Source organism: Myodes glareolus, chromosome 25, assembly GCF_982192425.1.
Source record: "Myodes glareolus chromosome 25, mMyoGla1.1, whole genome shotgun sequence".
NCBI classification, from domain to species: Eukaryota; Metazoa; Chordata; class Mammalia; order Rodentia; family Cricetidae; genus Myodes; species Myodes glareolus.
The window spans coordinates 16,300,026-16,313,012 of NC_142050.1; the positions used below are offsets into that span (position 1 = coordinate 16,300,026).

The following is a 12,987-nucleotide window of genomic DNA, read 5'->3' on the forward strand; positions in this document are numbered from 1 at the left end:
ACTACTGATTTTAAAAATTAGTTGAAAGCTCATTCGAGGAGGGCATTATTGTTCCTAGGAGTCACTAACATCAGTATTAAATTGAAATTTGAATAAAATGATGTGTGATGAGAGAGATACAAGTAAAGCAATTCACAGAAGAGATCACATGCACTTGTTCAACCCCTTTTCCACATCTAGGTAAAGGACAAGGATCGACTGGTATTATTCTAACTTTAGCTATGAATATCATGAGTACTTTGCAATGGGCTGTAAACACCAGCATTGATATGGATAGCTTGGTAAGTTATTATCTTTAATTTTTTTTAAATTAAGGGGAAAAAAAGAGTAGGTAATAGCTTAAGGGTTTTGTGTGTGTGTGTGTGTGTGTGTGTGTGTGTGTGTGTGTGTGTGCGCGTGCGCGCGCGCATGCACATTACCAAGTTTAAGAAATAAAATGTTCAGGTAAATTGAAAGACATTCTATATCACACATTAAATGGCGGCATGATTTATCTTTCATCTTCATGTATTGTCACTGTGAACATTGTTGCACGTCTTCTCGCTCAGGAGCTTCCCAAAGCAAATCCTAAGAGTGGAAGGAACTGCTAGGAATTTCCCCAACTTTATTAGCTGATGCCACGTTACTCCCTGGGCTGTTGTGCTGTAGTGTATACTACAACTAAGAGAGTATGTGAATATTTCCAGCAGTATTTGTATTCAGACACTTTTAATTTTGCCTGTTTGAGGAGTGTGAAGTAACTACTAAAATGTCAGGATATCTTAATGCCTGTTCCTTATTGATCATTTGGTTTTTGTTTGTTCTGTTTTGTTCTGTTATGTGCTTGTTCAAATTGTTTGCTTACTTTTTAACTTACTTTTTAAACTATGTTTCTCAGTTGATCTGTAGGTGTTTTTGAATCCTGGGTCAGTTGTCAGTTCTATACATCAAAATGACCCTTGAACTAGTGACTTTACTCATGGTATCTTTTGAAGAAAGGAAACATTGAATTTGATAAAGATTAATTTATTAGTTTTTTCCTTTATGGCTTATGCATTTGGTTCCTACTTAAGAAATTCTTTTCTATGTTAGGTTTTTACATTCAGCAACTTGACACTTTTCATAATATTCTTATTTTTTAAACGTTTAGTCTCAGTTGTTGTTCCTTCCTAAGCATTTATCATTGTTCCTCTCCTTTATTAATAAATAATAAATTTATTATGAAAATATAATAGATGGGTTGATTGATAGTTCTGTATATCAGTATTTCAGACAAGCAATCACAAATACAACATAACTTTAGGTAGCCGTTGTGGTGGATATTAGGCTTTTGAACTACACCCATTCATTTGCTGCTTCATTCTTGAAGGGTCATTATATAACTTTTTTTGCTTATGTTTTCAGACCTATGTTCATGTGATTGTAAAATTTCTATAATCAATTTTTCTCAAAACAAAAGGTATAACTATATCTCAAGGGAAAAACAAAGTGTTTTAAATTCTCTTCTTAGCCATAGTTAGCTGAGGTATCTTAATAATTCCTTGAAATATAGTTTCCTTAGTTTTTAAGCTAGACAAGTTCCTCGTGTCTTCTTCACACCTGTCCTGGATTGTGTTTTTGTTTTGAGAGCTCTTATAAAGACATCTGTATCTTTTGGAAGTAGCTGAAGAATATTAAATAAATGCCATGTTTCTGTTTACTTCCTTATATTCTTACAACAATGACTTTATAATTCAAAACCCTTGTGCACATTACCTATTTCTTTACTTTAAAACAATCTCTGTACCTTATGTGCTCCAATTCTCTTTGTGACATTAATTTTTTGACTTAATGACATACCCAATCTTTTGATCTTGTGATACAATGTTGTCATCTACAGTGTTCACACTCAAGATATATACAGTTGAGCTACTAAACCAAATTACAGACATAAAACTTACAATTTTTAGTAAATTTATGATTTTGTGTTGGGCTTTTTTTATTGCTATGTTGTCCACATGCAACTGGATGTGGCCTGTGAACTGCAGTGTAGACACCCCTGTTAGAATAGCTTCTACATAGGATGTCAAAATCTTTACTCAGTAAATTTCTACCCCACATGTTTAATGTCCATGAGAAACATTTTAGTATTTTACTAAAATATTTACTAGAAGTATTTTACTTCTCCAGTGGGTATGTTGAACTTTGTACCTTATTCATTGACATTGTATCTTTTGAAGTGTATGAAAGGACTTTTACAAGGACCTATTGTGTCTATGATATGGTCTATGAAAAGTATTAGTATATATATGATATATATATATACATATATATGTGCAATATGTTTGCATTTGATTTAATTTAAAAGGTTTTGCTTTTTGTTTGATAACAAAGAGCATATATATGTTTTTCTTTCCCTGCCAAGCACTGCTGATGGGCCTCCCTGTGTGTTTGTGGTCCCTGTCTGCCAATAACTCCCATCATGCTGCTCTCATCTACAATACTGCTAAAACTACCTAGTAGTGGTTTTGTTTTCATCTCTTACTTTGAGAATCAGAGGGTAAAAGGACTGAACAGTGTCCTCAGAGGTCATGTCCACCTGATGGAACCACTGAGGGTCTTATAACTCCAAGCAACTCAGTGTGATGTTACTTTACCTTACTGTGTTCTTGACTGCATTTAGAGTGACCTTAGTTTAAAATGGAACAAACACAATGTTTTCATTGCCACACAATTTATTTTAAAACTATGTGTAGAGCTACTCAGGAAAGAGGCTTCAGAGTTGGAAAAATTACTTCGTTTACTCATCTGCCCCAATTTAAACATGGGTGCATAGTCAGTTGGACTATGAAGTTGTAAGCATAGCAGTGTAACTTTGTTTTCATTCTCTGCAGTTACTTACCCAACAGACCCCTAGCTTTCTTTAGTTTATCACAACACCACAACGGCTACCTAAAGTTATGTTGTATTTGTGATTGCTTGTCTGAAATACTGATATACAGAACTATCAATCAACCCATCTATTATATTTTCATAATAAATTTATTATTTATTCCCAAAGATAGCTCTTTCCTTTATTCTTGTATCATTTTTGACATCTTAATAATTCCATACCATAAACTCTGAGCCAATGACCTTGCTACATATCTCACAGAAATACATAACCAGAAATAATTCCTCCACTGCTCTCTACTTTCTCTTTCTTTTTTAAAAAGATTTATCTGTTTATTATGTATACAGCATTCCTTCCATGTGTGCCTGCAGGTCAGAAGAGGGCACCAGATCTCATTATAGATGGCTGTAAGTCACCATGTGGTTGCTGGGAATTGAACTCGGGACCTCTGGAAGAGCAGCCAGTGCTCTTAACCACTGAGCCATCTCTCCAGCCCATACTTTCTCTTTCTTAATGCTGATATCACAATGCTAGATTATCTTTCAGTGGACATATATATATATAACACACATATAACAGTATGTGTTCTTATACAGGCTTATAGCCCCTCTACTTGTATGCACTTACCCCCACTCTGTCCTTGCTACTATATACAGGCAAATACTGTATAGTTTCCTGCCCCTTGTGAGCCTTGTCTAATCAGTAAATAGTCTCATTTGCTCTCCAGTTCCCATCCTGTTTCTATCACCTGTTTACAACAAAACTTCTGAAAAGATTGCCTTTCTCTGTTATATCTTTATTCTTCACACAGTTTATTTCGTTTTCATCACCTACTCTAGTAACAATAAAGACCATGTCATGCACAAAACCACTTATTTGTCACTTGCAATTGTTGAGCGGTATTTTCCGTGGATGAGTACTCTTCATCTTCCTATCATATCCTGTACCGTCATCGCCTGTATATTTTTAAACATCACCTGTATTATAGCTGCCTTCTATCTGCGTTTTCTCTAGCTATTGCTATCTAACTCCATACTTCAAAAGCTGTCTCTTGATGAATCATAGATTCATATGTTTAGTGCACAGCTCTCTTGCCTTCTAAACATTTCCGACCATCTTGATATCTTCATGTATCCATAAAACACGTGGCTAGATTATTTTCTAGTCAATTTGATATGCTAGGGTATGAGTTCCTGTATATCTCTCCCAAATACAAACAGGATCTAAGGGATCATTAAAATGAAAGAAAGGTTCTACTGTCTTTGTCTGGAAGCTAAATAAATAAAAGCCGGGAAGGGTGTAAAAGGTAATGCTTTAAACTTAGCATTATTACATCATTTGGTGACTAAGGGGTTGCTCACACATAATTTCTTCATTTGATAACTCAATCCTTCCAGAACTGTCTGCCATAGAGGGAACAAAAAGTGAACAAACTTAATATGTGAATGTGACTGCCTTAGTTTTCTAAGAAGACCAGCAGATAAGCATCCTGCTTCCACTAAGTGATTATTCTATTGACTGAACTGTATGTGCCTTGTATAAGGAGGGATGCCACCTTGTTAAGGACAATGAATTTACAAGGCTTCCATTTAGAGCCCCGTTAATGAAGTTCCAGAAAGTTCTTGCATTGTTGGTGCAATCTGAGAAGAGTTTTCTGTCAATACAAACTCCCTCTGTTTCTCCTTTGTCCTTTCATCACCTGTGTTTATTTTGGGTTCCACTGGAGATCAGGTGACTAATGGAGAATAAGCAACGTGAAATGTGGTAGGAGGAGAAAAAGGAAATTTTTCTTTTCTCCATGGTGCTGTTACAGAATGCTCTTGTATTGAAAGCAGTTTCTGTTATAAGGATCTGACAGGGGAATTAATTTATCCTTTGTCTTTTGGCTCCTTTAATGGTAGCTTGATTGTGGTTTGTTGTTGTTCTTACAAGTCTTTGTGGTGTGTTTTTCAAGGCATATGCCCATCCACCCACAGAGAGCCTTGTATTTCATTCTGGCCCAGACACTTAAAAGTTGAGTGCCTTTAGGCAAGTCATTGTTCTCCATTTCCATAGCCTTATTTTCTTCTTCTGTGAAGTGAAATGGTTTGGTTAGGAATTTTTTCAGGTTTCTCTTCTGAACCCATTCACATAAAAATGTCAACTCTTAGGGTATATGTAGGCATTATTCTAGATCTTACAAAAACCACACGCCAACTCCATCCTAAATGCTGAAATCCATTAACTGTTACTCTACAGTTATTGCAGATGGTCCAAAACCTTTCGTTTAATGTGTTACTGCAGCCAACAAAGACAAAGTGAACAATTTTATGATATTCTCAAGCCTTGAATTAGTATAAGAATCTTATGGGCTCCCTCAGGAATTGCTGGACTGTGCAAAAATGTCTGATAAGCTTGGAAAATGGTTAGGGCTTTGTTCCTGCCACTTTAACTTCCTGGTTTAAATTTTCTCATCTGTATAATGAAAGAATGGATTAGATCCTGGGCTCTCAGCTTGGCTGAACATGAAAAAACTCTAGAATAAAGCTTCTTGAAGTTCACAAAGACCCATGAACTTAGTTCTTCTGCTGGGGTCAAGGTGACAGGATCTGTAGTCTGTGTTTTGAATATGTGCCCAGATAATTCTAATGTGTGTCTAGGCATTTGAATCACTGGATTAAGTGATTTTGAAGATTCATTTTTGCTTTGATTTTCTGAGTCATGTCACAAGGATCAGCAAACATTATCTGTTAGGAGTGAAATAGGAAATAGTTTGCCTTGTGAACTTATGGGATTGTGACAGCAAATCACCCTAACCTTTATAGGACAAGCAGCCATAGACATGTGTGTATGTATGTTTTGTTTAATTTCTCTTTGATAATTTTTGTCTATTTTTAGTTTACTTTGATTTTTGAGGGTGTTTGGTTTGAAAAAGAGAGAGAGGAGAGAAAATATGAAGTTGTGTGGATAGGGAGGTAGGGAGGAGGATCTGGAAGGAATTACAGGGAAAATATGGTCAAAATGTATTGTATGAAAATATATAAATATTTTCATAAAAACAATAAAAATATCTTATCAAAATTACAGTATTTTTCTAAGCATCAAGATTTTTAAATACTATAACTTCTCCAAATTTTGTCAGTCAGAATTCTCCTTTGTATATAGTACAGATATTTATGTAAACATCATTGACACAGGACAAAAATGATTTGCTAATGGTTCTTCTGTTTACTAGTAGTTATACCCTTAGACCAAGGATCAGCAGAAATATTGCCAATATGCCATATTCTACTCCATATGCTTATATATTGTCTTAGCCAGCTGCTCCTGTGCATGAGGCCTGCTTTGGAGTGTGGTAGATTTTAAGAAACCGATTTTTCTCCTTTTTATCAGGTATCATAACCATTGGTGAATGTAAAACACTTTCATTACCACAAATTTCAACTCCATCATGGATTATGACCTCATGGAAGCTCCCCTAACAAATCCTCCTCTTAACTTTCCATTTCCTTTCTTCCTATATACTCTGGGCTCTCCCAAGATCACTTGCAGCTGAAAAGGGAGGATATTTTGATTAAGGTTTATGTGGTATGAAGAGACACCACAACCACAGCAACTCTTATAAAGGAAGACATTTAATTGGGGTGGCTTACAGTTCCAGAGGTTTAGTCCATTGTAATCATGTCAGGACATGACAGTGTGCAGCTATACATGGTGCTGGAGAAGGAGCTGAGAGTTCTACATCTTGGTCCACATGTAACAGGAAGAGTACTGAACTAGGCATAGCTTGAGCATATGAGACTTCAAAGCCTGCCCCCATGGTGACACACTTCCTCCAACAAGGCCACACCAACTTTAACAAGGCCACACCTCTTAGTAGTGCTCCTCCCTATGAGCTTCTGGGGACCAATTACATTCAAACTTCCCTGGAGGGAAAACAAGAGAAATTGCTGGTTGGAATCCAAGGAGAGGGTCTAAGACTCTCCATTCCTTCCTTTTGGGGGTAGCAAAAGTTCTATCACTATTACCATAGACCTAGCTATTAGTATATATTATTCTGCTTATTTTACCACATGGACACCAGACATAAGGATATCTCTACTCTAAGGGGATGGAATAATCATGTTATATCAAGAAGAAGAAGCCACACTATAAACATAGATGCATATTTACTTGAAAATATAACCTTTATATAACCCACATTTTGCTAATGATGGAAATTTATTTTTAGGTAACTTATTAACAGTATACATTTTTAACTTCTTATCTGTGTAATGACTTATATTTGAGCATTGTGAACTCATTAAAAGTTGACTAAGCATCAGGAGCTTACTCAAAACTGCGTTGACGTGTAAAATTGTGGGTATAGTAAGACAGAACTCTCTGCGGTGGTTGAAAAGTGTTCTACATTTTATTGCAGAATACTGACTGTACAGTGTTGTACAGTACTGTCCTAATGGGGGAAATACTTCTCTTTGACATCATCTATGCCCTTGAGAATATTTTGGTTATTTGTGTGTGAACTGTGTAACTGAGATTTAAGCAATCACAAAAATAAACAGGTCTCTACAGAACCCAATTATATAAGTCTTAGTTGTTCCTCTGGTTAAGCTTTTAATTATATCTAATTATTTCCTGTTACTTCACTGAAAACCCTGACAAATAATCAAGTGTCTGGTAGCTACCATCATAATCTACAAGTTATTTTTTTAGGCAACATCAAACTAATTATGGCACTGTCTACAGTTCTCAAGCAAACAAAAATACTGTTATTTTCATTTCAGATGCGATCTGTGAGCAGAGTCTTTAAGTTTATTGATATACCAAAAGAAGAAAGTGGGTGTACCAAGATAATGAAAGGACTACCTCATGAAGACTCCTCTAAGGTTCTAGTTATTCAGAATGAACATGTGAAGAAAACTGATACCTGGCCCTCTGGGGGCGAAATGATTGTTAAAGACCTCACTGTGAAATATGGGGATGATGGGAATGCCATATTAGAGAACGTTTCTTTTTCAGTGAGCCCTGGTCTGAGGGTGAGATTTCAATATTACTTGATTCTTTAGTGAGTTTCAATATGTTCAGTAAGTCCCGGCAGCCATTGCAATGTTAGTAAAACCTATTACTAACATAATTATAGAGTCAGTATTCTATATACGTAGTTGAAGGTGTAACTGTGGGACTTCATTTTATGTTTCACATGAAATTTAAATTGCAGAGTCCTGGATCTATGCAATAGGTTTATTATAAATGTGACTATGCTTGGATATGACTGTTCTTGCAAGATATGTAATTATTCAGATTTTTCCTTCTGTCGATGCCATTAAACATAGCATGTGCCAGAATTACAAGCATTGCTATAAATAGTAGCAACAAATAGATTAACCAGCACAGTGTGACTTTATTCATGCCTTCATTAACTTAGATGAAACTATAAATGGCTTGCTTTTGGACAATGTGTAGGTGTGCCCTAGTTCTTTGGGCCATCCTGTTAGCCTCTGATTTCCAAAGGATTCATTTAGAACCTGCACAGCTAGGCTAGCCGGCACATGCGCAGTTGTACTCTACAGCTCCTTCCTGCCTTTTGTTCTCTACTCTTTCTCTTTAGCCCTATTTTTAGTTTCAATCCTTTCCTTTCTTTTGTTCTGAGTAGTTTATGATTTCAAGTCTTTCTCTTTTCTTACCATGGTAATTCTGCTTTTGTGAATTTTCAGTTTTCTCTAGAGTTGACAGTTTACAATGAATCCGGGTCCATTTAAAAATAAAAGTGTTATAGAATAAGTCGCATCAGTACCTTATCATCCCAGTTTATCCCTCCTTTGTTTTACATTCTCTCTATGATTCATTTTATTATCTACATATTGTAAGTGAGCAAATACATATTAATTTTTTAAATCACCTTTTCTTTTAGATCCATTAAGAATAAGAAAAGTAAGAGTTCTCATTTTGCTGCTGGCTCATTTAATTTCTAAAGTGCTTTCTTTATTCATTTAGGTCCATCCAAGTTTTCAATTTTTTGTAGATCTGAGCTGCAACTTTCCTTTTCTCTGAAGAACTTCTCTTAGCATATCTTTCAAGATTAGTCTGTTGAGGCACATAGTCTATTTGTAGTTTCTTACCTCGCCTTTACTTTTGAAAGACAGCTTCACAAACTACACAATCCTCCTTTGGTGGGTTTTGTTTTTTTTCTATTACTCCATTCTTTTCCTGATTTTATGTTGTCCATAAAGTTCTAACTAGTTCTTACCTAATTTTTTATAAGTAATGAATTTTTTCCTCTGGGCTTTATTCAAGATGTTTTCTTTCATAATTTTTATTTCAAGATGATTGCTGTGGTATGGTTCTTTTACTTTAAGCAACATTCTGCATGTTTCCTCTGTATGTGTGTTGAGTGTATGACACTAATTTCGAGGGGGTGATTCTTGGTGGCTATTGTTTGAAGTATTTCTCTCAACCCTTTATTTCTAGCCTCCTTTTTTCCTTCTTCCTCTTTTGCCTTTGGTTTTGTATTTGCATTATATCCATGTTACATTTTTTCTTGCTGTGTCCTGTTTCTTGGCTACCCTGTTATTTTTTTTCCTGAGGCATTTTTGATGCTGACATACCCTCAAGCTCAGGGGCTCTTCCTCAGACATGTCTAAACTGCTGATGAGCTTATCAGCGTATTCTTATCATTGTTGGGGTAAATTATTTTGCTGTAGTTTTAGAATTCTTTTGATCCTGTCTTAGAATGAACCCTTTCTGCTTCCCAGTGATCTGTTTCTGTATGCAAACATTCCATTATTAAACCCTTATCACATTAATTATTGTTGGTTTACATTCCCAGCCTATTACTTACAGAGTCTTTGTCACATCTTTCTTCTATCCTAATATTGCTTATTATTTACTTTTTTTCCTTTTTAGCTAACATATGTGATGTGCTTGGGAAAGGGGACTGGAATAATAGGCAGTACTATAGTGGGTGTAGAGTTCTGTAGCCCTGTGATTAAGTCCTAGTAAATTAGAGAAGTTATGCCTTCAGCTGAATTCGTAAGTGCTACCAACTTGTTCACCCCTTTAGACAGACTTGTTAGAGTGGCACTAAATATTTCTATTTCCTAAAGGCAGGCTGGGTTCTGGGGAAAATTTCCAGGAAGTAGACATGATAAAATAAGTGTCACTCAGGAGCAGATTTGAAGTGGGAGACAATGTTCTGGCCTGTCTCAGAGTGCTCACTCTCTCCTGTGGTTGCTTAAAACCTAAGGGAACTTTCTCTAGTCTCTCGGAGAGGTCACTGGAGGGTACTGGAGATTGTTTCCCTCTCCATAGTCCTCAAAGAGCCTGAGCCATTTTTCAGTAAACTCCTAGTACTGGCTTCCTCAAGGTTGCTGCCTGGTAAGTTGTGACTGCATCTCTTTGTCTTTCTCCCCGGTTCTAGGGGCATAGTCCTTTCCTCTGTGGCGCTACCTCTCTGACAGAAAATTTGTTGCTCAGTCTTTTTACTTAAGATGAACTGACTTGCCCAGCAGTTGTGGCACACAGCCTTTAATCACAGCACTCGGTAGGCAGAGGCAGGTGGATCTTTGTGAGTTCAAGGCCAGCCTGGTCTACAAAGTGAGTTCCAAGATAGTAAAGGCTGTTACACAGAGAAATGTTGTCTTTAAAAACCAAAAAATAAAAAAGAAGTGATTTATTTCTAAGCTCCGCATGAATATGAATGAATGAATGACTTAGTCTAATTAGTAGGTCAGATTCTTACTTAGAACAGTTATCTCCAGATTGCCAATTCCACAACCTTGCCTTTACATTATAATGAAGTGCTTCAAGCATATTTCTCATTTGCTGAATTGAATTAAGAAATAAATTCAAATATATTTGAATATTTTTGATATTGCATAACATTTTAGGCAAATTAATTATTGAAAAGGCAGTTGAAATTTTTTATTTTTTATTTTTATTTATTTTTATTAATATTTAGTTTAAATATTAATCCTTTAATTATTAGTGAATTTAGTATTTTTAGATGTGTAAAAAAATAATATTTTGTGTAGAAAAATTATTCAATCTTTGTATTTAAACACTTTGTTTTATTAAAGTTACTTCAGGAGAAAATTTCCTGTTTTACTGTTTCCTAATCAGATATCTCACAAAATTTATTTTTTGTTGTTTCATTTTCAATGCATGAAGAATATAACAACTACCACAGTTTATTCCTCCCAAATCCGTTTTGAGACTTGGTACATAGGTTAGTTGGTAGACTGCTTACCCTCAACCTAACACCCTGCCTTCAGTCCCCAACAACAGACATACAAACACAGAAATCTTTTTTCCTTTTTAATCTCAAACTTAAAAGCATTTGATTTTTTTTAATCTAAAATTTTTGCCGCCAGATCACTTTTCTGAAGTAGATTCAAAAATCAGACTCTTCTTTCTCTCTCTCTCCTACAGTATTTCACATGGGGCCCCTATATTTTCACAAAATAAAGACAGAGATTTTAATTGGTAGTTAAATCTATCTTGATAAATCTATACTTTCCAAATTCTTCAGCTAACACATTGCATATATCATAGTACTGGATAGTCCTATAATTAGATATTTAATCATTCTTTTTTGAATTGTTTGCTTTTTGAAACAGGGTTTCTCTGTAGTTTTGGAGCCTATCCTGGAACTAGCTCTTTCAGACCAGACTGGCCTCGAACTCACAGAGATCTGCCTGCCTCTGCCTCCCCAGTGCTGAGAAGAAAGGCATGCGCCACCACTGCCAGGCCAATATTTAATCATTCTTAAGGGTCTATTTCTTTAGGTTCTATTTTAGTGACTTTAGCTGCTATCTCCATTTGTAATCTATTCAAAATACTATGTGCAAAAAAAAATGGTTCTTTAGAATATCAGTGTCCTGATCAAATCAATACACTTAAATATGTGTTTGATTTGTTAAAGATGTACCTCATTCTGTCTTTATAAAATCTGGAGTGAGGTTGCTGAATCATTTAATAATTTGAGTAGCCCATGTGCCTTACTGATACTAAGCATGTCTCAGTTATAATCACCCCATGACTCTACAATTCATTTGACTGTCTTGGTTTTTGTAGATCACAAGGAAATGCAATCACTCCAGTGCATTTCCCTCTGCCGCCTGCTGAAGTGCAGGGCATGCAGGGCCGGTGCTCACAACACAGTGCAGCTCCTGCTTACACTCAGCTCAGCACTGCTTAGCTCTCTACATCAGAGTTTGATTTATCTTGATCCAAAATTTCCAGAGATGAGGTGCATTGACGTTACTAAAAAGCATTGACTTAAACTTAGAATATATATCTTAAGAGCTTATTTGCAGGAAGTATTCTTTCAAATAAGAAGATAATTATTATGTGACGATTATTAAACAGGACGACTTTGTTAGGGTATAAACCAATTAGGCTCCTTGCTGTTGAAAAACTGGTCAGACTTAATACATGTCAGCACTTTGATGTGAGGAAGCCAGAGCAATAGCTGGAGGGTTTAAAGCCAAAGAAAATATTTATTGATTGCCTCTCAGCCCAGTATTATCCCAACATAAGAACTGACTTCTCTGAATATTTCAGTACTTCCTACTGGAAGAAACACAGTACAGTCATTTACCCTACAGGGGATTTGTACTTAAGGCTCTTTCTTACCAAATATCCTTTCTATGACCTTAGATATTACCTTTATCTGTTTTTGTTCTCCTATACATCACCTGCACTGATATATTCTGATTTCTTATCTAATGCTCCATTGCAGTGTTGGAAAAATTATGACATATGGTGAATACACACATGTTCAACATGTGCTAGTGCAGAAATGGAAATGTGTACATGGAATTCCTTAAGGTTTTAAAATAAGATTTGTAGTAAAAGGGGTGGCTGGCTGCGTTCCCGCCAGGTTCCTGCATGGCTAGCTTTACCTGAAATAATTACACAGAAACTGTATTCTTTTAAACACTGCCTGGACCATTATATCTAGCCTCTTATTGACTAATTCTTACATACTGATTCAACCCATTTCTAATAATCTGTATTCTTTTAAACAATGCCTGGCCCATTATATCTAGCCTCTTATTGGCTAACTCTTACATACTGATTCAACCCATTTCTAATAATCTGTATGTCACCATGAGCTCGTGGCTTACCAGGAAAGATTCAGCATGTCTGACCTGGCA

The 12,987-nt window shown here is 35.8% G+C and overlaps 1 protein-coding gene across 1 annotated transcript in view; it reads left to right on the forward strand.

Annotated features, from left to right (window-relative positions):
* The window catches only part of Cftr (CF transmembrane conductance regulator), a 131,408-nt gene that overhangs the window by 102,385 nt on the left and 16,036 nt on the right, over positions 1-12,987 (forward strand). Inside the window, exons 22-23 of the mRNA XM_048449006.3 lie at positions 181-281; positions 7,615-7,866. Of these exons, the coding sequence (XP_048304963.3) occupies positions 181-281; positions 7,615-7,866 (353 nt within the window). The remainder of the gene's footprint in view (positions 1-180; positions 282-7,614; positions 7,867-12,987) is intronic.